At 40.6% G+C, this 27989-nt stretch overlaps 1 protein-coding gene across 1 annotated transcript in view; it reads left to right on the forward strand.

Annotated features, from left to right (window-relative positions):
* Positions 1-1329: 1329 nt before the first annotated feature.
* The window catches only part of FLT1 (fms related receptor tyrosine kinase 1), a 78759-nt gene continuing 52099 nt past the window's right edge, over positions 1330-27989 (forward strand). The window contains exon 1 of the mRNA XM_040340474.1: positions 1330-1693. Within this exon, the coding sequence (XP_040196408.1) occupies positions 1633-1693 (61 nt within the window). The 5' untranslated portion in view covers positions 1330-1632. The remainder of the gene's footprint in view (positions 1694-27989) is intronic.

The following is a 27989-nucleotide window of genomic DNA, read 5'->3' on the forward strand; positions in this document are numbered from 1 at the left end:
CTGGTTCCGGGACCACGTTGGTCCGGAATATCTGAGCTGTGGTTGGGGCCCAGTGATCGACTGGGTCCCTGATCTAAAGAGGTCCCAAGCATTAGTCCTGCTAGAGGAAGCTTTTCGGTGGAAAGTCTGCCTGAGGAGTGCCAAAAGAGGCTGGCGTACCAAGAGGGTTTCGACCATCCACCGGGGATCAAGGTAACCAGGTGCTGAGAGGCTGGACGTTGGTCGCCTATCAGTCGGTAACCTACTAAACTACCTGAAGGAGATCCAGGTGTCAAGTCTGCTAAAGAGGATTAACTCCGCTGTTTCAACCATAGGGAGGGTCTGTGGCAGAGACTTTTTCCCCCAAGTTCCGAGTGACATTCTGGCTGCCAGGCTGGTGAGAGAGGCCTGTCCGGGTGCGCTATACCCATTCCGGCTGGGATGATGAGAAAGAATGTGTCATTGGAAGCAGGACTGTTTTCCTATTACGTACACCTGAATCTGCTATTTCCATTTCTACCAAATCTTTACTCTTCACCAAGTTTTACTGTTTTTACCCGGCTGGGTAATAAAGAGCACAGAAAAAGACACCTTTTGTGTGGACATTCTATTACTTCAACTCTCATCAAATACCCCTAGATGGCGGAGGAACATGGGGTAACATGCCACCCAAAACAAACCAGCAGCTCCTTCGGGGGCAAGTGCGACACATGTAAAGTCACTAGAAGAATCTAAATTCTGTACACATCTAAATGTATCTAAATGCAAGGACATTGGTTGCATATTTTTTTATGCAGGATCTTCTGCTAGCCATGCAAGAAAGAACCTGTGCTCTGTGCAGAAAATAGGCATATGCTCATGTGAATGAGCCCTATATGTTATTTTTGTAGGAAGGCGTTCTTGTTTATGCATACAGCTCCTAAACATTTTAATTTGTATTTAGATTAACCATCTTTTCTTTATATAGCATGGTTTACATTGTTATTGCCAAAACCAACATCTGTGTTATATGGCCTATCACAAGCAATTAATTATACAGTATTAGTAGGACAATAATATATAGGTACAGACAGTGCAGTTGTATGTAAAAACACTGAGAAATGTGTGCCTTCAGATAGATGCGATCAGGAAAGTTCTGTTCAGTATGGGGCTACACAGGACAGTTCTAGCTAAACCACATCTGTAGGGATGACCGATGCTAGACTGGTCTGTATGTGCTGGGTGACACAGAGGGTGAACTGTCCTTTTATACTGGTGATGTCACAGCCAGGGAGGTGGCCACACATGCCATCAGTTACATGTGGTTATATCAGGGGTGTGAGAATTTGCCTTTGCACAATGAATGGATATGTCCCAGGGGTTTCAGCACTGTGTCCCTATCCTTCAGGATATTCCATCCCACTCTGCAGCTAAGGACACACTGCTGTGTTGTAGGCATTCAGCAGGAATCTGGTGAAGAGACAGGACCGTACATAGTGCTGCTGCTGGAAAGTTGCTCTAGTACAGGATACGCTTACATCAGTCTGTGGACCACAGAGGAGGTGCTGCATTAACTACTGGAAACTCACAACACTTTATTTATTGTTGCTGGTGTGTTAGCAGCTACTTACCTGACAGTTGTGGGATTTTGGACAGAACTAGGATTGCTCAGACATGTTAAGCTGTGTCACGGTGGCCATGCTGTGTCTGCTACTTGGATGCCTGATGCTAACAGGTAGGTGCAAGTTTCTCTCCATCTCACCTGTCACCTTTTTCTAGATTTTTAACTCCATTGCTTTTTCTTGGTGAATGGCTGTTAAACAATGATATGAAACAAATAGGCACAATTGAACTTTCAGAATTCCACTTCAACAGTGGAACCAGTATATAAATTGGGGTGACCTGGAACAGAATCTAATCCATCATAACTTGCCTTCCTTTATTGGCTAAAGTTGGCTGAGGAGGGTGTAAATGCACCACCAAGAACGATGGGAAAGATCTGACCGCACTCACTTGAATTTTCAAACCAAAAGGACCTACCAAGGACCCGCTACCATCCAGCTGAGCAAGAGATCTGGAGGTCATAATAGGAGACTCACAATGCCTACATGGCCCATTCATTACAAGTGATGCACAGATCCGTCAGATTGCTTTCTGTTATTACCATATGTATTGAAAATGGGGACATTTATACATTTCAAATTGAAAGCAGTTGCCAAATTGACATATTTTTGTTCTGAAACCCCTAAAACTGGGTGATGTAGAAGAAAAAGGTTTGAGATAGTAGGTGTATCTTTGTGTATGGTTGTGTAAGCCACTGAAAGCCTACAAATCCCAGCTTACCATCAATATTAAACAATGATTATGAATAAGTAAGATTTATTGGTTTAAAAACTTGCTAATCCTTGAAGAACTACCTATATCCAGGTTTTAAGACAAATTTACTCTGGCTTTTAGGCGGTCAAAAAGCTAGCAGTTCTGTAAAGTTTAGGAACTTACAGGTTGACTATGGGGTTGATTTACTAAAGGCAAATAGAGGCAAATAGACTGTGCACTTTGCAAGTGCAGTTGCACTCTACAAAGCGCAGATGCTCCAGAGATTAGTAAAGGAAGGGAAGCTCTGCTGACTCCCATCATCCAATCATGTTTTTTTTTCTTTTCTTTTTTCTTGCATGTGATTGGATATATTTTGCAAAGTGAGGCTTTACTTCATTTACTAAGCTCTGGAGCAACTGCGCTTTGAAGAGTGCAATTGCACTTACAAAGTGCACAATCCATTTACAAAAGGCAAATGGATTGTGCACTTGCAAAGTGCACAATCCACTTGCCTTTAGTTTATCAACCCGTATGTCTACTTTAAAACATATAGTATTCTCAAATTAGAAGTGTTAAACATTGTGTGATGTTTCCATATAATGCCATTTAAGCTTATCATATCATTGTTATCATAGGATTCTACTTGATTACAGTCACAAATGTGGAATATATAATAGCATGTGCATGTAATATTTTCTACATAGTTGTGCAATTTAAAAAAATTGTGGCAACCTTTAGGGATTAATTTGTGATCAACGAGTCTAGGAGCAGTTTAAAAGTGTCAAAATCAGAGTTGCTTTATGTCTTTATAGTATGTACTAGCTCCATGTGGCTGGTGAAATCGTTTTTTGTTTATTTTGTTATAATGATTACTTTTTTAGGGGTATGTTGGTGCTTTATGGATCCTGCTGTTACCAGTTGGAAGAGTAGTTAAAAATTTGAGTAGATCAATTATTATTTGGGTGTAAAAGAATCTGAATGGGATATTATGTTTTGTTAATATTGATGGTCATAACATGTCATGATTGGGCAAGTGTATTGCACCCTAACAAATGGCTCTTCAGTATTGTGAAGATTCAACCTTTATGAAGCTGATTTATTAAAGGAGTACTTTCACTCCTTAACATTGTTCACTTCAAATTCCTAATCAGATGCAAAGGATATTGTTATTTGGTAAATTCCCCTAAATATGCCTTTGTGAACATAGGCTGGAAAGAAGCAAATTCCTTTAGTAAGACAGCTGGCACCTGGAAGCTGGAGATTAGTTTCATCATCACTGAGGCATTCTCTGACTGGTTAATGGTGTGTGATATAGTTTGATTTTGTTACTGTGACATCATGTAAATGTTTGTCAGAGAAAGTCTGGGTTAATCATGTTAGTTTTAAGGTCATTCAAATAAAGTTTTTTTGTCCAGCTTATTGTATCTCTTAGGTATTCATTGGTGAAAAGTCTGAAGTTCCCAAGGCAGTTCACCCTCCAAAGCTTATTATAGGCATCCCTCTGGAAGTTTTATTAATTTGATGTTACTGAGACAGTGGTAGACAGTGGTAGACTTGCCTTGCGGCAGTAGGATGAGCGAGAGGCTGTTGAGCCAACAGCAGGGAATTCACAGCCCTGGAGTCCCCAAGAGATGATATCGGCCCCCCAAAAATGTGCAAAAACTTACAATATCTGGTTTGGGTGGGCTGGTCCTTTAAAACCAAGACAAGATTACAAGATTAGGGGTAGAATAGAAGAGGCTGAGAGACAGGTGATGATAGATAGTGAAGATGGTAGAGGTTTCCAACAGCCCTGAACAACAGGGATGCACATACCATACATTCAGTTAAAGTGTGTAGAAGAGCCAGTAGATGTTTGGTTGGCCACAAAACTACTCAAATAAAAATATTCACAGGATGCCAAAAATCTCTGAGATTGAGGGAACATTTTTATCATTATAGAATTACATATTTTATTTTTATCAGACACATACCAGCATGTGTATGAAAAGTAGCATCTGTGGTTGTGTAGCAGGAAATCTCATTGTAATTGGCCAGCCAATGGTATATGATTGAGAGCAGTTATGTAAGTGTTGTTTTGCCAATAAATTCTGGGTTCACACATGTCCAGCTGCAGTTTGCAGTCCAGAGTCTGGTTCAGTTTTGTTCACTGGTTGAGGTGCAATTCAGGTGCAAATTGTTACCTAAATTTGCACCTAAACCTAACTCAAAATCGCACAGGACCCTTTTCAGAAACAAACCGCGGCTGGCCAGACATGTGTGAACTGACTCCATTGAAGCCTGTTTGATTCACATGTTATGCAACTACCTGCCATTGGATGAACTGGCAAAGAGATCCCTGGGCATTGTTCGCTGGTCATCATGGAAAAGATATATGAGACAGTGTTAACACTGACACTATTCATAGTAGAATGCAATACTAGATTTTACACAACTGAGTTTGAAATGTTGAGGTCCTACAGCAGATACTTCCAAAAATTTGGAAGAATACTTCAGTCAGTTCATTCAAGCTCATTACTTTTGATTTTGTTAGCCAACACCTTTTCTGGAATGATAAGAAAACATACAGGAGACTCCGATCATTGACCTCTTGCATCTTTTGGAAACTGGAAAGCTTCACATTCTAATTCAGTTCAAACCATCACAGGTTGAAAGAACCATAAATAGTTTACGCTACAGTTAGTAATTATTATTTCACTGAGTATTACAATGTATATCAGTAGCTAACTAATATTGAAAAGATGTGTTGTAATATACATCATCATAATCATCAATAAGTTAATATCATGTATTATTACTACCAATGCAGTGTCCATAAGCAATGAGTGCTTTTTACGTGTTATAATTTTTTCTATATCAAATCACATTCAGATACTTGCCAAGGTACCATTACTGCATGACAAATTTGACTTTTAATCTGTACATTTTTCGGAATGTATGGCATATCACTCCCTGCAGGTTTGTATTGGTGTAATAAGCATGTCTAAAGATTTTTTTTAAATGAAGGTCATGGCATTTGCTTTATGTTAACAGATGTCTGATTCTCAGTTTGGAGCCATTATTTGGAGAAAGATTATTACTAAGATGTTATCTTTTACGCCAGCTCAGAGGACCTGTGTGTGACTTAAATACTGTGTTAGTAAAAGTGATCTTGTCTTTTTATTTCTATAAACCTAGTCAAGTAGTAGAAATACAACCTACACTGAGGGTAGCTATGTGGCAGTCTACGAAATTTAAACTGACAATTTTTGGATACCCCCCAAAAAAAAGTAGATAATATTCATCCACTCTCTTATTGTTCTGTATTGGGGGAGTTGTGGTATCAGCTGCTTTTGCACTTTATAGCCTACGCAACACTTTTTAGCATCCTCTGAGGAGTATGTGTATGTTGAGTATACAGTGGTCGTTCTTGTGCGTTGAATTATTGGAAAATGACTCTTCATTGCTGGGAAGCCCCAATATTAAACCCATTATGGTGAAGTGAATGATATTTTATATGGGAGGGTCTCGGGTGCTTAACTTCATTAGCTGTATGAATCCTTATCTCATCCGGACCCGCAATATGTGCTACTTTACTTTACTTTGCTAGGTGGACAGCTGTACAGATTTTACGAAAACGTTGGATTTAGAAATGGCTGCACAGTTGCATGCTCTTACCTCAATGGTTTCTACCTCAAGCTTCCCACCCTATAGAGCTCTAATAAGGTGTATGTTTCTAGTCCTAACTCTTTTACAGGGCAATCTTCCGAACAGAATCTAATTAGCGTTTCTGGCATGCTGTGATATCCATGTGTTTGTACAGAAACCTGGAGAAATTGACCTCTGGGTACACAGACTGCCCAAAGCTCCCGGCTGGTGTTTTTTTGTTGGAGATGCTAGAGGCAGCCCCACAGCCATAGATGTGTTAGTCTGCTCAGTCAGAGGGAACATTGTGGCTCATTCCATTGCATTAGTTCATACAGTTCAATGAGCTGTAAGATGTCTTTTTGTCCAGCCCATTAGATCATCCTACGCTGGTAGTTTGTTTCCTACAGTGCAAGAAGCACACCAGTCCCAATGAAGCATGTGAGAGTGCCTATTTTGTGATCTGGAACTGTTTCAGTTGAAACTTGAACATGTAATCTAACTATTTAATCTACATCACTACCATATCAAGAGTTTAAATAAAATAAAAAAAAAGCAAAGAAATAGCATCTTTAACTTGTTTATTTTTTTAACAGTTTATTATTTTGAAAAATGTGCAATTCAGTAATTTTCTGTATCTGCCAATGGAATCGTTTCTGAATATCAAAGCATTGATTGTAAGAAAAATAGTGTGTGTAAGACCATAGGCGTGCGCAAGGGGTGTGCCAGGTGTGCCTGGGCACACCCTAATCCTGGTGTTGGCAACCAGTCAATGGTAGGCAGGTGACTGGTAATACGCAATCCTTCCTTTCCGGTCCTCAGAACCTGGACAGGAGAGGCGGCGAGGGGGGAATTTAGTATAGTGGATCGGGACTAATATATGCCACCCCTCCTTTCCCTGTTCCTCTTCCTTCTGTTGCCTGGGTCCCCCATGTGCTTCTTTGCTACCCTGTCAAATGCATGTGTTGGAGCTTTGGGGTGCACAATCTAATCCAATAGGCTGCGCACTCCTATGTGTAAGACAGATACAAACCTAACTTATTTGGGTGCTTCTGCATAGGGAAATTCCTTAATGATCACATGATTGACCTGAACCATCTTGCAACAAATCATTCCCCACTATAAATAAAAAAAAGTGTTATAAGAAGAATATACTGGGGTTTGTTTACTAAAGGAAAACAGACTGTGTACTTTGCAATAGTAGTTGCTCCACAGCTTAGTAAATGAGGTGAAGCTTCACTTTGTAAAGAATCCAACTCACACGCAAGAAAAATTAAAACATTTGATTGGATAATGGAAGTCAGCAGAGCTTCCCCTCATTTACTAAGCTCTGGAGCAACTGCATTTGCAAAGTGCACAGTCTATTTGCATTTTGTAAATCAACCCCAGAGACTACCTTTGCCAAACTCACCTTATAAAAATATTTGTTGGATGGCTATCATGCTGACCCCTTAGCTTCAATACATTTCAATTTGTGACCCAGAACAAGCAGATAGGGACTTCTAACTTTTCTCTGACTCCAGATTTGCATTAATAGACATGTAAGATGTAGTAAATTTTACACTTTATCTGGTCCATCTTTACACTCATTTCTCATGAATGACTCACAGTAAACTTATAAGTGCAACATCTCCATCTCTGATTCCTGTCTGTATAGGCCTCTCATGTCACAGTCTGTCCCAGCTATTTCTCTGTTCCTGTCTCTACTACGCAAGTGGACATCCCTGTTTTTCCTAATTACCTTAAATAGACTTTTTCCTGATATCAAAGGAAATGACTTTCCCATATCCTAGGCTGTGTTCTTCCCAGTTCCCAGCTATCACCTATAAATAGACCAATTGACTTCCTTTTACCTGAGTGCATGTCTCCTTGCTGCCTCTCTGTTTCCACTTTAATTTCCTGTAACACTCCATGATACCCAGCCTTGCCTTCTTTTATCTAGGTGACTAAGACTCACCTTCCTAGGAGTGTAAGCCAGGAAGTCAAACTTCCCAAGCCTTTATCAAGCCAACACTTCATTAGTGTAAAGGGAACTCTACTTCATGTACACGAATGTTTGACTTTTCATTTTTAAACTTAAGCAGTATTCTGTGAAAACAATGTTTTCCTAAGAAGTCATCATAAGAAATAGATTGTCGTAGATTGTGATGTTTGGGACGGGCCAGATTCCAGTAATTTAGACTGTTGCTGATCTGAAATTAGAGACCCAAAACAGATACAATAGTGACCCACATATTACACAAACTGCAGGAATTTGGGGGTACTCAATAATCTTCTTTAATTGGAGTCAAAATTAAAACAATACGACATTCAGTGGCAAATACTAATGTAAAATTTGTTGCAAGTTTGTAATTTAGGTATTTGTAAGCGCAATTGTAAATCTTAATACTTTTTACACATATGGTGGTGTCTAGGTATTTCACCTCTGAGCATCTGGAAAGCACCAGAAGCCTGCTAGAACGAAGAACTTAGCTCACTTTATAAGATTTCTAACTACTTACCTCTTATTTGTTCAGTATGGAGAACATTTTTTATAATTTTGTTTTTCTTATGTTGTTTAAAAAAAAAAACATTGTTGCGCACAATAAAACTTGTGAGTCTACATAATTGTTACAAAGCTCATGGTACAAAGGAGCCTAACTATTGAAGCCCAAATTGTGCCCTCAGACCTCATTACCAGTTGTATTTTAATGCATTCCACAATGATTTGGTCATATTTCAATGCAAAGTTGCTTGCATTGCTGGAAAAACTAAAGTTCAGTAACTACATTCTGGGTGAATATTCTGAATTAGTTATCTAAACATAATTTGGAGTTATACTTTATACAAAGTGTTTATGGACTTCAGGCATGTTAATTGGCAACACTGTGGCTCACTGGGTCACCACTATCACATCAGGGATTTGTTCAATCCTAACAAGGACTCTTTTTAAAGTATACTGTATTTTTAAAGTTGTATGATCTCACTATTTTTAGAATGTAGCACCATCTGGAGCCGAACCATCTACTGCAGTTGTAGTTACTATACAGACATGAAGCTAAGAGCAGATAGTCTTATGCGCCATTGACTACATTCTACTTTTTGTTGGTGAATTGATGCTTTCTTAATATGCACCATTCTGTGTCTTCTTGATTGTTCTGAGTGGGCAGCACCCTGTCTTCCACAAATGCGCTCTCCATGTGTAGAGTTTGTATGCTCTCCCATGTTTTTGTGGATTTCCTTTAAGTGTTTTTTATTCTCCTGCAATTCTACAAAATACCACATCTGAATTCTATTTGCATAGAATTGTAAATCTACTACTACTTACTAAGAATCCTTTGTGTTTAGCAAAAGGACTGGCCATTTATTGAAAGATGTCTTACAGAGAACAATAGGTGGTGAAATGTTTTCTTGTGCTCAAACACATTTTAGCCTCTAGGGGATATATACTGTAACAATGTTCACAAGTAATAGTGTTGCATAAAAATTATTTTTGTGCAGTATTAAACACGTATGGTGATCTAATGCATTGTTAGTAACCCCTGTGCAAGCCATACATAGCCCATTCCTTGCTAATACATCACAATTACATATTTTGCACATTGGGCAGTTATGCCTGGAAGTACAAAGCAATGGAACACCAATACCTGGATTTCCAAATTAAGTGGTGGAGACCTTCTGGCCTATTCCCTATAAGGGCACTTTTTCCCAAACATTTTTTATTGTCCCGAACATAGATAGATTGATAGGTTATGAATTCCATTGGGGATATGAGCAGAAGATGGCTTAACGTGGGCAGCATTGACAATTTCAGTGGAATACTGGGAAAGGCTGAAGTTGAATTCAGCACATTGCTATACATTTCTCATAAGGTGTAGGAGTGATTACAGCTTATGACACCACAATACCAAGAAATGTGGTATAAAAAAGGAAACCGAAAGCAGAACAAAATTGTATTTGTAAAACCACATCACCATGGAGTCATTACATGTTGCTACACGTATAGAGTTTATGTATTATACTATAAGTGCTAGATTAGTTCTCTGGAAATTGGCATGAAATCCCCAAATCCAGACTGGTGTCGCACAGACTGTATTACATTTTGCATTTTCCTAACAAGACAATGATGGAGATTAAGCTCCAATGTGAAACCCAGATTATGCTATGATGCTACACCTTCATTCTTATGGCCATATGCATGAGGTGGAAAATTATTGCTCACTTGGCATTAAATGTCATTACAGCTGTATTCTACCCTACTAAATATTCAAGTAATCAAGAAAACTTTATTATTCCAGAGACATTAAAAAGGAAGCCCATCCTGAAGCATTTAACTCAAAGAGGGGCTTAATCATAGTGATGGAGGTTCCAGGTGGGGCTTTGTTGTTCGTGTATACATAAGAATTATGTTTTATTGAACACTGGATTATTCACAGGGCCGTCTTAAATGTTGATTGGACCCTGGGCAAAAAAATGCTTGCGTTTCCCCCCCCCCCCCCCATGCAATTTCATTCTCCACATGCTCTGAGACATACAATAAATATAAGCTAGACTTAAAATCAGTTTAATGTATCAGATCAGGCAGTGATTGTGATTGGTTGCCAGAGGTTACAGCATATTACCACTTACTGACTGGTTGCTAGAGATTACAGCACGCATTACGGCTCACTGATTAGATGCTAGAGGTTACAGCACATGATTTCTTCTTGTTGATTGGTTGCTAAAGTTTACTGTACAGTAATACTGCTCACTGATTGGTTGCTAGAGGTTACAGCACATCATCTCTTCACTGCAGAGGGGCATGATATACATATGAATGATGCCACTATTTACATATCAATGTTGCCGGTTATTACGAATGGCGGTTATTTACATGTAAACACAGGATCTGCAGGTGAGTCACCTGTACACAACAATAGGGCAGAGCTGGGCAGCATTAGTAACAGCACTTCACAGTGAGATATCGGGACTCAGCACAGGACTAAAACGTCAAGGGACAAGGGAATTTAAACTGGGATAGTTGACAAGTATGAGACAGCTGCTTTGGGCCCCACAACAATGACAGGGCCCTGGGCAGCTGCCCCGTTTGCCCTGCCTTAAAGATGGCCCTGATTATTCAGTGTCTTTCATTTTGTGGACTTTACTGTAGTGAGCTTGGATGAGCTTCGATCTGGAATTTTCACTTGATAGCCAGGAATCAGAGCTACTGATGAGGCTTGTGAGTGGTGATCTGTTGCCACAGAGAACTTGTATTGTGGAAAAGGAGAAAAATTGTCTGACTGGACAATCTACTTTGTGATGCCACCGGTCCTAAGTAACCAGATAAAGGACAGTGCTATGCTTTTCCTTTTTTTTCTTATTACAACACACCGGCCTCATAGGTAATATTAGGATAAGTGTGCCTTCCTAAGCGTTGAACCCTGTTTTGGGCTGGATGAGCTTCCAAATAACCTTTTTTCATGGAAGAATGTTGAAGTATAGAAGTCTCTTTTCTGAACTTTCATGATTGTGAGGCTTATTTAAAATGTTTTCCATCTGGAATATTTCTGCTGTTCTCGTTGGCTATTCCATTCCCAAGTGAATGCATGTTAGAGCAATGACCTGATCAGGTGCTATCAACAACACGGGATACCAGTCTTATACTGTTTCTGTTCATTTCTTTCAGCAATTAGTTACATGATTCAGGACCTAGGATCACTGAACATAGGACTTGAATTATTGGCTGAATTTATCTCTGTTGAAATCCAAATGCTTGTGGCTACATTTTTTGCTTTTTGGATTAGAAACACTGAAGTGTTCCAGTAATAATTACAAAATAGATACGCTTCATACCAAACAATGTTTTATGTCATTCTGTTTTGAATGATAAAAAAAAAAAAAAATTTGCAGCATCATTTAGACTACAAAAATGTTTATTAAATGTTTAAGCCTTTTTAGAGATGTGTCTGAAGTTATTTGCTTTATAAAGCATTATATTGACCACACACAAGGCACTTCTTACCATTTTCAACCAACTTTCAGGGCTAGTTCCATCCATAGAAAATGCAGTCCAGATGCGTTTGCGTTTTTGACATGTTTTCCATGTGTCCCAGTGCGTTTTTGATATGTTCCAGTGCATTTTTCCCCCCATTTTTTTTCTTCACTTTTAAATAAGGACATATGTGTTCCAATGCATTTTTTGTGCATTTATGTGTGTTTCAGTGCATTTTTGATGCATATTACCACATTCCAGTAAAGTTCAGTGCATAAAAAATGCAGCATGTTCTACTTTTTCTTTCTGGAACTGGAACGCATTGGAACGGACTGCACTGGTGTTAACTATGCCATTGAATACCATATAAACTACTATCCATGTATTTTTCCTGCAGAAAAAAACACACTGGACTGCTTGTGATGTGAACTGGCCCTCAATGTGCAAGGCCACAGTGTTGGAGAGCCAACTGAGACATTTCAAAATACATTTTTTCTTTTACTATTCAGGATGCCATTGCATATTATCCAGCAGTAGAGATTTTTTTTAGTACCTTTTATTTAACAACGTTGTCTTGGAGGAAACTTTTTCCTTATCTAAGCAGTGTTTGAACCACTGCATGTCAAGCACTGTTTTATGGTGACAGGTTCCCTTTAAATGGATGAGAATTACATGACAGCCCTTGCCTTACTTCTTACATAGACTCCCACTGTAACAGCTCAGCTTAAATCATTGCATGACCGTGGGTGACTCCCACAGAAAAAACCTGACGTGTTCTAATCCTCCCCTAAGGAAAAAAGGATTGGGCTTTAAATCTACTTTAATAAATGTTAAAATATCAGCCATATTGCATTGTTTTCAATGAATCAACAAACCTGTAGTGTGAAAAGAAACAGTAACGTTTTTGAATGGGAGAATGGCAGAATGGGGCAATAGGCAAGATGGCAGCTTTGGCCCTTCTGTCCCTTCTATTGACAATGATGGGCACAGGGAAGCCATATTATTTCCATTGTCTGTACTTGTGTGGCCCCATTAGACACCTACTGCCTGCAAGTGCATTCTCCAATGACAGGCAGGTGTACAGCTTTGAGCATTTGTGTTGATCCCTTGGTTTATTGCAGGAACATAAAAGATGTAGCATCCGCTAGACCCTAGGCTCCTGCCTTAGTTTGCTTTGAGCTCTGCTGTAACCTATATGACACCTAAAAGTACTTGTGGTTACAGAACAACCATACACTAGGCAGAGTTTGAATGCTTTCTTCCATACACCCCTTTTACCCTCTAGTAATGTCCAATGTCAATGAACTTTGTTAAATCTTTTTAAAACAGTTCTATTATCTCAGACAAACTCTGTGTTTGATGGTTTAGATAAAATACATGGCTGGAATTGGCTATGTGGTGAACTGGAGCTTGTCAACCAATTAAGGGCTTGTGTTGATGAGCAAATTCAGTGTTTTTTTTTCAGGTGCATTCTTGCATTTGACATCAGTTTCAGATGCTTTTGAGATCAATCAGAGTACATGGATAGGTTTATTTAACACACAACTTCATCCCCCACAGGCCAATTAAAAGGCTGAAAACCCAGCACTTAGGAGCCAGGAGAGACAATGACAGAGACCAACGAGGACAATGACAGAGGCCAGTATCGGCCGACTTGCTAGAGGGTGGAAGTGAGTATTTTCCAGAGTTAAGTTCTGCTTTAACCTCCTTGTAAGCTGAATTAAGCTACCTTCATCTGCTTTTATATAATCAATGATTTATATGGGGAGAGAAGCAGTTCTGAAGCAAACAAAATCCTTTCAACACAGGGCCTTGAGGCCTACGTGTTACTATTTGACTGTACAATCTTTGAACAATCAACATTAACATTTTTAAAAAGCTATGTAATATGAGAACCTACATAAGGAACTACATAATCTATCTAATCAATTTGTACTAAATCAAGCAGTCCCTTGTAACTGGTGGTGGGCCTTCTGCCCCGTACACACAATCCGAAAATCGGACTAAAGATACCACTTTCGATGCGATCGTACTATAATCGGATCGTTAGCACAGAGCTTTCGAGAGCCGGTCGCGACAGTTCATCCGGAAATATTTTATTGGACATGCACGAAAATTTTTCTTCTTACGATACCAGATCATACGATTTTCGTTTAATCAGTACAGTTGTCGTCCGAAAATACAATACAAATACACTACAACACATGACATCACTTCCGATTATTTATTCTGTTGTACGAGAATTTTCGTAACTTTAGTAAACTCTTCAGGTTCGATATACGACTAGCATGCAAAAAAAAAGGACGATCTGTTGTCCAATTTTCGGATCGTGTGTACGGGGCATTATGCAGACTAAAGCCCTGTACACGCGATCGGTCCATCCGATGAAAACTGTCTGATGGACCGTTTTCATTGGTTAACCGATGAAGCTGACTGATGGTCAGTCGTGCCTACACACCAAATTAAAAAACTGATCGTGTCAGAACGCGGTGACGTAAAACACAACTACGTGCTAAAAAACGAAGTTCAATGCTTCCAAGCATGCGTCGACTTGATTCTGAGCATGCGTGGATTTTTAACCGATGGACGTGCCTACAAACGATCGTTTTTTTTCTATCGGTTAGGTAGCCATCGGTTAAATTTAAAACAAGATTGCTTTTTTTTAACCTATGGATAAATAACCGATGGGGCCCACACACGATCGGTTTGGTCCGATGAAAACGGTCCTTCAGACTGTTCTCATCGGTTTGACCGATCATGTGTACGTGGCATTTCTCTTATCTGCATTGATGAGATTCTAGTTTTAGTCTATGTATGTTCTTCAGTTATGTTAACATTTCCTCACGATCACACAGTATACTTAGATTTGCTTCATTAAATTTGCAAAGGGAGCTGGAGAATTTATGTTCTAATGGCAATCTATTTAATGTGAAACTCCAGCATAGTTTTTGAGCAGTATTACCTTAAACAAGCTCAAGGTCAACAACTTGCTTAGTCTTCCCTTGCTATTTTTTGGGGATTAACCCTTAAATTTCTGGTTTAAACCAGTAATCCCTGTTATCTGACATGGTTTTATTAATAGCCAGGAGGAGGCAGTGGCTTCCTGAGCATCGTCCTGCAGCTGAGGAAGTCTGGACCCCACTAAGGGGTTTCTGCTTATGAGACTAAAGACAAACATCAAACCCTGATGGAGACGTGCCCAAAGAAGTGATCTTTCTTATTGCCCTTTGTATCCTCTTTAGATGGACATAGGATCTGACCCTGAATGTACTAATTACTTGCTACCTTAAGTTGTGCTCAAACCATAGTTGTTTTCTTATTTTTATCGTTCTCTTCTATTATTGTTTCTGCTTTTTCTACTTTTTTTCCCCTTATAGTCTTAATTATTATAGTTGTTTTTAATTAATACTGATGGTCAGTCTTTTTCTCCTGTTTTATATTATATTATTATTTTTATAATTACATTTTTAAAATGAAATAAAAAAAATAGACTGCCGAATTTTAGACACAAGGTTCAGGAGACAAGCAAGATGCTATTAGCTGGCCGCACACTGATTCCTCGTTTATTGTTAAAATTTACTTTCAAGCACTGTGTGATTCATGAATTAGTGACTAGAACTATTTGTATCACTCACGTAATACCATGTGATTCATCATCTACTGAATGGCGCCGTGTCACTGTCACTGCTATGAATGACACAGTTTCCAGTAATCATTGAGCTTCTCTAAGAAAAAGATAAACAGTCACACTTAAGCCGTGTACACACGATCGGTTTGTCCATCGGTGTTAAAAAATAGAACATGTTTTACATTTTTCCTATGAATAAAAAAACGATAGAATAATCCCATCGTCTGTGTGGAACTCCAACGGAGAAAAAGCCACGCATGCGCAGAATCAATTCGACGCATACTCGGAAGCATTGAACTTAATTTTTTTCGGCTCGTTGTAGTGTTTTACATAACCGCGTTTTGGCACGGTCGGAATTTAGTCTGATAGTGTGTAGGCAAGACTGATGAAAGTCAGCTTCATTGGATATCTGACGAAAAAATCCATCGGATTAGATTCCATCAGAAATCCGATTGTGTGTACAGGGCTTATATGTACCCAGGGTTTCAATGTCCGAATTTTCTTTGCCTTAGCAGACAAAAGTAAATCACTATGCAAACAGCACAAAAACACAGTTTATATATGATATATGGTTAGAGTTTTACCTGCCAGAACATTTGTAATTCTGTTCAGCCAGGCTTGTAATTCCCATAACAATACTGATTATTGGTCAGTGAGCAAGAAACGTGTCCAGTGAAATTAAAACAAGAAAGTACAGCGCTAAAAAATATTGACCACCAAAAACAATTGAGGAATAAATGGGTGAAATGTTATGGCTGGCTGACTGGCAGAGGTGTGTACCTCAGAAGATTGGCTGATCAGAATTATACATTCCTATACCTATATGTATTTTAACTTTTTTTTTACCTGTTTTTCTGGAGTTTCACATTAGGTAATCAATTTCTTGTTCATTAGGTTTTCATAAAACGGTAGGCAAGTGTGATGTTGTCCATATAATGTGTTTCAGCCCAGGTTCACACTGGGTTCGATTTGCTTCGATTTGAGATGCGATTTCACTTGTGAAATCGCATCTCAAATTGGCGGCATTTGCCGGCAATTGTCGGCAATGACACCGTCCTAATCGGTGCAACGCCGCATCTGCGGCGCTGCACCGATTTCAAAAAGTAGTTCCTGTACTACTTTCTGCGATTTAGGGCCGCGATTTACATAGACATCTGTGCAGAAACCTGCACAGATGTCTCTTAAATCGCGGCCGAAATTGGGAGTGCCAGCGGGAGTGAAATCGTGCGAGTTCAGCTGAACTCGCACGGCTTCACTCCCGCAGCCCAGTGTGAACCAGGGCTTAATGTTGCTTTAGGAGGCTTTCTCATTTCTGTGTCACTTGGGATAAGTCCATTCTGTACTGTAGCACATCTGAGTATAATAGTCTGCTTCAGTTGACTGTGAACCCATACAAATGTGGTAAGGTAAGGCATGAGGCATGTATATCCTTATAGATCAGCACCATGGCAGTAGTTTAGAAAGGATGAGAGTGGGTTTACATCCACTTTAAAAAATATATAGTAGACAGTTCTGCAAACCTAAATTCCCCCAACTATTTTGAAAACAAAAACTAAAGAAAATAAGAGAAAATCTTTTTGCGCTGTAAATATGTTTGTTAAAATAGTTCTTATTTCTTCCAATCTTAGGATTTACTCACATTTGACTCAGTTCCTATGGAACAAAAGACAAAAAACTCTGTCATGTATTTATTGCTGTCTGTGTCACCAGTGGGGAGATTCAGCTCTCTATTTGTATTTGTGACCATTTTTACCAAGAATAAAAAATATATTTTAGAGTTGTCCCCAGGCGGGGCAGCTTCTAAAAAAGTTTTGTTGGGCGAAGGGTATAAGTTGTTGGGGCTAATGCAGTGTTTATAGCACCCCCACCAGTGGCACACCTGTCGATGTGGCCAAAATAGAGGTGTAGCCAAATGGTGGAAATGGCCAAAACAGTAGGTGTTACTTAATGGTGTGTTGCTTGCCTTTCCAACTTTATTTAGACAAAATAGTGCCTGGGACACAGAAAAAAGATTGTGGGCCAGATTCTCAAAGGACTTACGACGGCGCAGCGCTATTGTACGCCGTCGTAAGTCCTAATCTGACCCGTCGTATGTATGCGACTGATTCTTAGAATCAGTTACGCATAGATATCCATTAGATCCGACAGGCGTAAGTCTCTTACGCCGTCGGATCTAAACTGCAATTTTTTTTTGCCCGCTAGGTGTCGCTTCCGTCGAATTCTGCGTTGAGTATGCAAATTAGCTATATACGCGAATTCCCGAACGTATGCGCGGCCGACGCAGTAAAGTTACGACGTTTACGTTAGGCTTTTCCCGGCGTAAAGTTGCCCCTGCTATATGAGGCGCAGCCAATGTTAAGTATGGCCGTCGTTTTCGCGTCGAAATTTAAAAAAGTTACGTCGTTTGCGTAAGGCCCCGTACACACGACCGAGTTTCTCGGCAGAATTCAGCCAGAAACTCGATCGGAGCCGTATTCTGCCGAGAAACCCGGTCGTGTGTACACTTTTGGCCGAGGAAGCCGACAAGGATCTCGTCGGGCCAAATAGAGAACATGTTCTCTATTTCCTCGTTGTTCAATGGGAAATTTCGGCTCGCCGAGATCCTCGGCGGCTTCACAAGGAACTCGACGAGCAAAACGATGTGTTTTGCCCGTCGAGTTTCTCGGACGTGTGTACGGGGCCTGAGTCGTCCGTGAATGGGGCTGGATGTCGAAACCAATGACGTCCTTGCGACGCCATTTGGAGCAATGCACACTGGGATCTTTTGAACGAGAGTCAATATTAAAATAGACAACCTGGAAGAAGTCAGGGAGAAAATGTTAGAGCCAGAAAGGGAACTCGAGGGTATCTGATTGTTGAATCAGGAGCAAGTATTTGTGGAGTTAAGTTCTGATTATACATGTGGGGTATGCGAGCTCCTTTGATTAAAGTCACTCTTTTTACTTGCAATCTATTCACATTCAGTACTAAGTTACTATTTTGCCTGCAAATTGTCAGCTGTATGGCTACTGCCAGCATTACAGTTAAAGCTGAACTCTAGGCTGGGCTATTGTATTCTGACGCCCACCCCCCCACTAGAACACACCGGTCAGTGCTCACCCCCATTGGGTGCCAGCACTGATTGGTCCCCAGTCGGATGCATGCCCATTCGATAGAAGCTAGTTGTGAGATTGGCTTCTGCGGGACACACAGACTGGAACCAACCAATTTTGGCTAACTTTCGGCCAGTGTGTTTAAGGGTCTCTTATCTGCTGCAGACAAAAATCAGGTCTCCTGCCCTAAAAGACAGAATTATGCTGTGTGGTAGAGCTGTGTACATCTCAGAAACACTTTATACTTGACCTTTTGTACTTATCTGTTTGCTTGGAGTACAGCTAGAAGTTCCAGTGATGGCAGATTGGAGGTTCAGATTTTTTTTTAGTTAATAGGTCTAAAGCAGATTTCATGTACAAGTTACCTCCCTGTCCCCTCCCACACCCTGCAATATACTTGCTTATGAATATTTTCCCATAATAATCATGATTGACGTTAATAATGGTCATAAATAGGAAATAAAGGGCCCTGGGATTCATTGATTGGAATTAGGACTACATATGACGCTGTTGCTAACAGCACCCAAGATTCAGCAATTATTCTGCAGGGAAAAGAAGCAAGGGATATGTTTGGCTATCATTAACAAAACCTTCGGCAAGGTGCTGCACAAAGTCTGTAGAGAAATATAAGACAAAAAGGCTAGGGCTGGCCATACACGGGTCGAATTTGGAAAATAATTTTCTTTCGAAAATCATATCTAAGAATTTTCGTTCGAATTTCACACCATTAGTGGACTGCAGCAACAGCCAATTTTCGTGCGGCAAACAAATTTGAGCAATCGGTCATGTAAATTTTTTTTGGAAAAACAAATGATTTTCTAATCAATGATGGGAGAATCGTCTGAAAAATGTAATAGAAAAAGGAATGCACATGAGTGCAAGAAAGGAAAATTCCCGGAAACAAAAGATTCCCAGACACATTCTTTTCTGTAGCAACATGAGGTGAAATTGAAGGCTTGGTTGGTCGAATTTTAAAAATCGATGGCGGCACCATCGGATCAAAAAATGCACAAAATTTCTGATTTTGAAATGAAAATTTGTTCGGAATTCGACCATGTATGGCCTTCCTAAGTTTACACTTTTCGTCAACAGCAGTAAAAACGGGAGACTGAGTTACGTTTTTACTGCCCATCAGCCAGAGAGGGTTGCATGCTTTCCACGGCTGCAATGCTTTGCTTTACACTGCGGCAAGAGTTATACCCCATGTTGTGTTCAGTGGGCAGTTCATTGAAGTGCAACCTTCCTGCAGCACGGTGGTGTGGGCTTTTGGGGGTCAAATCAGGTGGTGAGGAGGCAACATAACACTTCACTTCCCACCGGTCTGTCAAATGCCGTCTGAAAAGCAATTACGGTAATTTCAGAGGGCACTATTCATTTTAATGAGCCCTAATATTCTTCATTGATACAGCCAGTCAGAATCCTTTTCCTACAATAGCTTAAACAATAGAAAGAAGCAGATCTGGATCTGCTGTAAAGCAATTGTTAGTGCTGTCCATTCAGCCCTCGTCCCTCTCGAGGTTTTTATACAAGCTACTTTTCTAGTTTTCTAGACTTCCACTGCTATTTTTGGAATTCTCATTGTTAAGTTTGTGTGTAAGCGGCTATGTGACTTTTTTTTTTCTTACTGACAAAGATTCCTGTGAACTTTCTCATACTCTTGTTACGGACAACATATTTTTTTTACAATAGTTTGGGAAGGTTTCCAACAATCTGGAATGTGCTGTGTTACAATGTTTGTGCAGCTTTTGGGATTTTTTAGTAAGGCAGTGAAGAAAGCATTGATGATGCACAAAGTGAAATAACTGTTAGCAACCAATCAGAACTCCTCTTCCAAGAATCAGGGAATTGAAATATGTTTGGTTGATATAGTTAAAGAGGAAGTAAAGTCCAATTTATAAATTTTGGGAGCAGACAGGCTATTAACCTCCCTGGCGGTATGATTCTTTCAGAAAAAAGGTGCTGAAAGCGGTACCATTATTTGCAAGGAAATTTGGCGTTTTATACTGTAGGCCTGTAATTTTTAGGAATAACTCACGTAAATCTGACCAAACAAGAGTCTGGTAGGCATCCCGGGTATGACATTTTTAAAAAAACTAAATTATAAATTATAATATAATACATAATTATAAATAATTATAAGAAATAATAATATAATTATAATAAAAATTATTCAATAATGTAATCAACTCAAAATCACTGAAATTTGCTCAGTTGCAGAATTGTCGCTGTCATTACTTTTATTTTTTTATGACGAATTTCCCCACAAATAGCTATCGCACAATTCTGCAAGTGATTATAATTTATTATCGCTGTTTTCTAGCTGATCTAAAACCATTTTTTACATAAAAAGACACTTTTGGTTGCTATGGACAATCTACAGTTTGCAGGCAGAAAGAACAGTTTTTATTATATAAAAGTACATGTAGGGCACTGGGCAGACCACTAGGGACAAGGGGTGTGGATTTTTTACATACAGTACTGTAATCTATAAGATTACAGTATACTGTATGTAATGTGTTTGTTTACGTTTTTGAATTTGGCGCCGTTCTCCGCTCCCGTGCGTCGTAACGTCGCAGGGAACAGAGATCGGCGGCACAGGAGGACGCTGTGTGAATCGAGCAAGGACCCGCTCGCTCACACAGCGCGGTGGCATCGCTGGATCCAGGGAAAAGGTAAGTAAACAGTGTCTGTGGATCCAGCGAGGCAAGCCCGAGTCTGACTCGGGGTTCCTGATCCTAGCACAAAAATCTAACCCCGAGTCAGACTCAGGAATACCGCCAGGGGGGTTAAAGCAGAAATGACATGTGTCTTCTGAAAAAAAAAATAAACCTACCTGCCTGCTCACAGTCCTCTCCACAATGTACACCATCTCATGCACATTTGCAGCTTCAGATTACATTTCCGGCAAGGAAACTTGCAGACATCTGGTCATTAGAGAGGTAAGTATCTGTGGCTTTAGTTCTGCATTAACTCCCCAGGTTAGGAAAATATTGAAGTGGGAGTAAAATCCCTTGTATGATTTTTACCTACAGATAAGCCTATAATAAGGCGTACCTATAAGCACAGTAAATATCTCCCAAACGTGCACTGTTTAGGAGATATTTACTTTAGATGCAGCCGGTGACTGCACCAGTGCATGCTCTCTGAAGGAACGACATACCGCGCCCATCCTTCAGAGTCATGTGCCATAAACGTCGACTCCAGCACGCATGCATGCATGGGAGTGACGTCATCATGGCTCTGGCCACTCACACAGCCCGGAGTACGCAAACCCTGAAGGAAGACCGGGTGAAGATGGAGGCACCTTCAGCAGTGACAGCGCGCCGCTGGAGGGCTTTGTTCTAAGGTAAGTTTCTGTTTCAAATATTTTATTGAATTTTATAATTATCAACAAAATTCCATTAACAGAGCATTTACAATAATATAATATAAATAGATATTCCATTAACAGAACATGTACAACAGTATAGTAGAAAAAGGCATAATCATTCAGGAAAGTAACTCTTATAAATGTAAATGAATTAACAGATTTATGTTTTGCCAATCATGCTGTGATTGGCTCTCACAGCAGTCACGTGATTGTGAAGCTCCCAATCGCAAGTATGCATTGGGAGCTTACCGATCCCAGATACTGTTCTGGGAGCACGCAGGGAGCAAGGTAAGTTGTAAACACAGTGTCACATATATGAAGCTACTTGGCGTCAAAAAGCCCACCCATTGAGAGGCCGCATATTTGTGTACAGCCGGCGTCAAGAGGTTACTCTTACAGTGTGCATGAGGCCTTCAAGTGTATGTAAAACCAAACACTGAACACATTTACTCCCTTTTGGTCTGTTATATATACAATTTAACATGGTTGTAAAGGCATAATTTTTTTTTCTTTAATAATGAACATATTATACTTACCCGCTTTGTGCAATGGTATTACCTGCTCCTCGCCGACTTTCAATACTTATCAATTGCCCCCAACCACTGGGCTAGGAGGGATGTACTGAACCAAATGGGTGTACTTAGGGTTTGACATGCTCTACATTGCACTGGGTGACCCAGCCTTGCAGACAGCATTCTGGATGCATTATCCCAGTTATTTCAATGGCCATATGGATTGTGAGTAAAAGAAGGCATTGGAGACATTGGATACCATGCTGTACTACAATTCACTCACCGAGCGTACTTGTTGCCTGAATTTGTTCCATAAGAGTAAATAAAAGTTGTGTTTTTCGAGAGGCATTTGTGAACATTCAGGTGGTCCTGAGGTTTTTCTTCAATACAAGATTCTTTTTTTGGAAAGCAAAAACGATGCAATGTGCCAGCACCGTGTGACTGCTGGTGTGCTGTCGGTGTTTTGCAGCACGTGTTTCTAGCTCAGCACACTCCAGTGTTCCAGATGTTCTGAGCACATTGCATTCATGTGAGCATTGTTCCATGCCGCTCAGCAAATCCACTCATGTTGTTTTCATTTAGTGAGTATTAGGCTTTGTGGGTGCTTTGATCTTGACAAGGCTGCATAACAGGTGAACAAAGTTCCCTGCTAATCTCTCTTCTAATGAACAATTATGTACATTTGTATTGTGCTGCATCACTACACGCTGTATGAGTCATCTGAACGGATCCACCGGACTATTCTACCGCGCTTGTTTATCAAACTGAAAATGTGGATTATTGGCCATGGCAACCAATTAGATGATTGTGAGAAAAAGAGAGTAACCGATCGGAACCGGTCATATGTCAGGAAAGAGCACTGTTGCTGGGCAGACAAAAGAGTCATTGTTTTATGTTTTTAATTCACATTGTCATTGCTAAGTAATCAGCAGTGGAAAATAAGCACATGTGGTGCCTCTTTTTTTTTTATATTTTTGACAAAAGGCATGTACAATAATGTTGGCCATACACTCTACGAAAAATTGTTCGAACGAACTTTCGAAAAACGAACATTCTGCCGTGAGCGCAAACGATATTGCCATCATGTAATGACCGATAAATTGGACATAAATACATTTTTTTTTTACATATACCTAGTGCAGAAAGTTCGGACGGAAAAAAATTAACCTTCCGATTTATCGTTCGTTCGGCAGAAAATTTCCAAACTTGTCCTTCGTTTTTTTGGGCTCAAAAACTTCCCAACGATTATCGATTTTGTGCTCATTAACTGTTTAAAAAACGAAAGAACTGTCTCAACGACCAAATTTTCGGACGATTTTTCATATAGTGTCAGCATTAGGACACTGTTCTGCACCCAGACACTATGGGGTAGATTCACAAAGGAGATACGACGGCGTATCTCCAGATACGCCGTCGTATCTCTGAGTCTGGCCGGTCGTATCTATGCGCCTGATTCATACGTCTCTTACGCCGTCGGATCTTAACTGCACTGGGCGTGTACGCTGATTTACGCCTAGAATATGTAAATCAGCTAGATACGCAAATTCACAAACTTACGCACCGGCCGACGCAGTACAGTTACGCCGTTTACGTTAGGCTTTTCCCAGCGAAAAGTTACCCCTGCTATATGAGGCCTATATGCGGCGTACCAATGTTAAGTATGGCCGTCGTTCCCGCGAATAAATTTGAAAAATTTACGTTGTTTGCGTAAGTCGTCCGTGAATGGGGCTGGACGTCATTTACGTTCACGTCGAAACCAATGACGTCCTTGCGGCGTACTTTGGAGCAATGCACACTGGGAAATTCCACGGATGGCGCATGCGCCGTTCGTGTAAAACGTCAATCACGTCGGGTCAGGGTTAATTTACATAACACACGCCCACCTCTTCACAATTTGTATTAGGCGGGCTTACGCCGGCCTATTTACGCTACGCCGCCGCAACTTTCTTTTAAGAATATGGCACTTGCCTGTAAAAGTTGCGGAGGCATAACGTAAATAGGATACGTTACGCCCGCACAAACATATGCCATTCTACGTGAATCTACCCCTATAGATACACAAGGGTCGATTTAAAGGCCAATAGACTGTTAGCACTTTGCAAGTGCAGTTGCGCCTGAGCTTAGTAAATGATCAGAAGCTCTGCTGACTTCCATCATCCAATCATGTGCAAGCAAATAGCTGTTTTTTTTTTTTTTTATTTACCATGCACCTAATTCGGTATTCTTTGCTAATGAAAATTTATCGAATTTACTAAGCTCTGGAGCAACTGCACTTGCATAGTGGAACTGCACTCTCAAAGTGCACAGTCTATTTGAGTTTAGTAAATCCACCCCATATTGAGCATAGCCAAATGTAAACATTGTATTACATTGTAACATTTTCACTGGCTGAACTATGAAACATGTTGCTTTGAATATTGAACAGCTACATGACAGACAGATCTTTTATTGGAGACAGATTTTCATTAAAGTGGAACTCCACCCAAAAAGGGAAGATCCGCTTTAAGTAATCCCCAAATCCCCTCCGTGTTTGGCATGCTATTTTTTTTTTTTTAAGGGGAACAGATACTGGTTTTGACAGGTACCCACTCCCAGTACACACTGCAGTTGGGATATCATAGGCGATCCAAGCAAGTTCTCCCTCCCCCTCCCTGCAGTCTTCTGGGACATGTCACAGGTCCTGAAAGAATGCAGCCCATTCTTTCAAAATGAATGGGCTGAAATCATACCGCACAGAACTGCATGTGAATCGCACAGGAATGCACAGCGGCAATAACAATTGGCATATATGTTCCAGCTCATTGACGTTTGGGTATGTTCGGACTGAGACCTGAACCCAGGTGTGCAAGCCTGCCAAGAAGCTGTCATCTGTATGGGCCAATCATCTGTAGCTAGGGCATTCACCACCCCGCAGTTGTAGGTTTTCATGCCCCTTGTATTTGGGCAGCTGTGGGGGCTAGGAATGCCCTGGTTTCAGATAATTCACCTGTCCAGGTGACACCTTCCTGGCAGGCTTCCACCTGTGGGTTCAGACCCTAGACTGAACATATCCAAGCTCATTACTACTCAGCAAGTACTGGACCAGCACTGGACCAGCATGACAGCATTTCAGCAACAGCAGCCTGCATGCATCTTAAGTACAAATTTATTTAACTTTATTATAGCCTTAGGATCCTGAGAAGGTTACGAAATGTGTGCAGTTTATGTACTTGATATAAGCAAATTTGGTAGTTAACAAAAAAGAAAGAAAAAATGCCTGCCCTTTCCATATTCCTCCTCTATTCATAGACTCTGTACTATAGATCATACAATGAAAAGAGCTCTATGACTGGAGGACAGGCAGAAGAATGAAAGGTGCTTTTCATTGTGGTTCAGCTTCTTGACAAGTGTCTATGATAGGTCCAGCAGCTCTGTTAACCCCTGCAGCACTGGAGGATTACTACTGCAGAGGTATGGGGGGGTCGTGTGGGCTTAAAATTTCCACTGTGGCAAAAGCCACCAGCACAAGAGACCCTCCTCATTGAATGTAAGTACTGTCACCTGTGCTTTTTTTCTCTTGTAACCACACTCAGGCTTTAAGGCTATAATAACCTTAGTTTGTAAAGTACCGTATATACTCGAGTATAAGCCGAGTTTTTCAGCAAATTATTTTGTGATGAAAATGCCCCCCCTCGGCTGATATTCAAGTCACCTTTTTACGCCTGATCTCCCAGACTTTGGGGACCCGATACCGATACTGAGCCCCACTCTTCCTCTACAAGTGTGCAAAGTTTGTTGTCCAGAGGACCTATGGCCAGGGAGCTCTGATTTTTCAAATCCGGGCACCCCTTCCATAGACTCCCATGTTAAATTGTCATTTCTCTGGTGACTTTGGGGACCCGGTACTCAACAGTCGTAGGTCCTCTGGACCCGGAACTTGGCATACATGTAGCCCCATTTCTCCTCTATAAGTGTGCAAAGTTGTCTGGGGGACCTACGGCGGCTAGGGAGCACCAATTTTTCAAAGCCAGGCACCCATTCCATAGACTACTATGTTAAACATCAGGCTAGTCATGGACACAGTGAGGCATGGGCACAGTGAGGCATGGGCACAGTGAGGCATGGACACAGTGAGGCATGGACACAGTGAAGCATGGACAAAGTGAGGCTGAGGCATGGACACAATGAGGCATGGACACAGTGAGGCATGGACACAGTGAGGCATGCACATGGACACAGTGAGGCAAAGTGAGGCACAGTGAGGCATGCAGATGGACACCCTAGGCTTATACTCGAGTCAATAAGTTTTCCCATTTTTTGTGGTAAAATTAGGTGCCTCAGCTTATATTCGGTGTCGGCTTATACTCAAGTGTATACGGTAATAAAAATGTTATTGCACTTTTAATGCAGTCACGCTTATATAGTATCAAAAATATTCCAATTGCACACCTTCCTGGAAAATGGCCAATAAGAAAAGAGGGTGCTGAAGCGATTACCTGCTGGGAACCGGAAAGGAAATCATGTAGACATATTCGCCAGCACACCGAGGATCATTTAGAAAAACGTCCAGAAATTCTTTAATGCATAGAATCGATCAAAACAGCAACGTTTCAAGGTCGCACAGGACCTCTTCTTCATCATTTGGCTGGCGAAGAGGTCCTGTGCGACCTCGAAACGTTGCTGTTTTGATCGCTTCTATGCATTAAAGAATTTCTGGACGTTTTTCTAAATGATCCTCGGTGTGCTGGCGAATATGTCTACACACTTATATAGTAGTCCACCCCACCTTTTAGTCTTATAGTCACCTGTTCTTAGTCCAGTGGTATATCACTCACTATATCACAGAGCCACACGTCAAAACATTCAGGTTGGAGGCACACATGCTCTTGTCAAAAACTTCCTTTGCCAGGCCCACACATGCTCTTGTCAAAACTTCAATTGCTGGGCCTATGCATGCTCTTATCAAAATCTTTTTTTTGCCGGACCCACGCATGCACATGTCATGCTCTTTCTTTGCTGGGCCCATGCGTGCTCTTGTCAATTTATAGTGACTGCTCCAACAATATTTTCCAAGAGATTAATGCCTGAAAACATTTAGTGAATTCAATGTTGCCTCTCTATAGATTAACCTATATAGCCAGGGACTGTCCTACTAAATTTGATAAAAAATGTTGGTGGTGGTGGTACTGAGGGAGTCAGGGTATGGGTCTTTTGTACTAGCTCCTGTGAAAGTCCCACCTTCCTAATTGTATTGAGATGAACTCTATGACTAGCTGTTAGTCTGTCTTTGTGGTCCTCATGCACAAACAACATTCACAAAAATAATGGGAAATTCTTTATTGTCAACTTTCAAGGGGATCAGTTTCAGTAGTAAGGCAGTAAAGCCTACCCTCCTGCTCTTCAGGTGCCTGAACCCCCCTTTTAAAATGATGGGGCTTGGACCCTATACAGGATGGCTGGCTGTACTATTAGCAGCCCTGCAGGTACCAATTCATGCCTAAGCTGTATAGGATAGGAGGGTTTAGTTCAACTTTAATAATCTTCAATATAAATAAAATAC

This window comes from Rana temporaria, chromosome 2 (genome assembly GCF_905171775.1).
Source record: "Rana temporaria chromosome 2, aRanTem1.1, whole genome shotgun sequence".
In the NCBI taxonomy this organism is placed as follows: domain Eukaryota; kingdom Metazoa; phylum Chordata; class Amphibia; order Anura; family Ranidae; genus Rana; species Rana temporaria.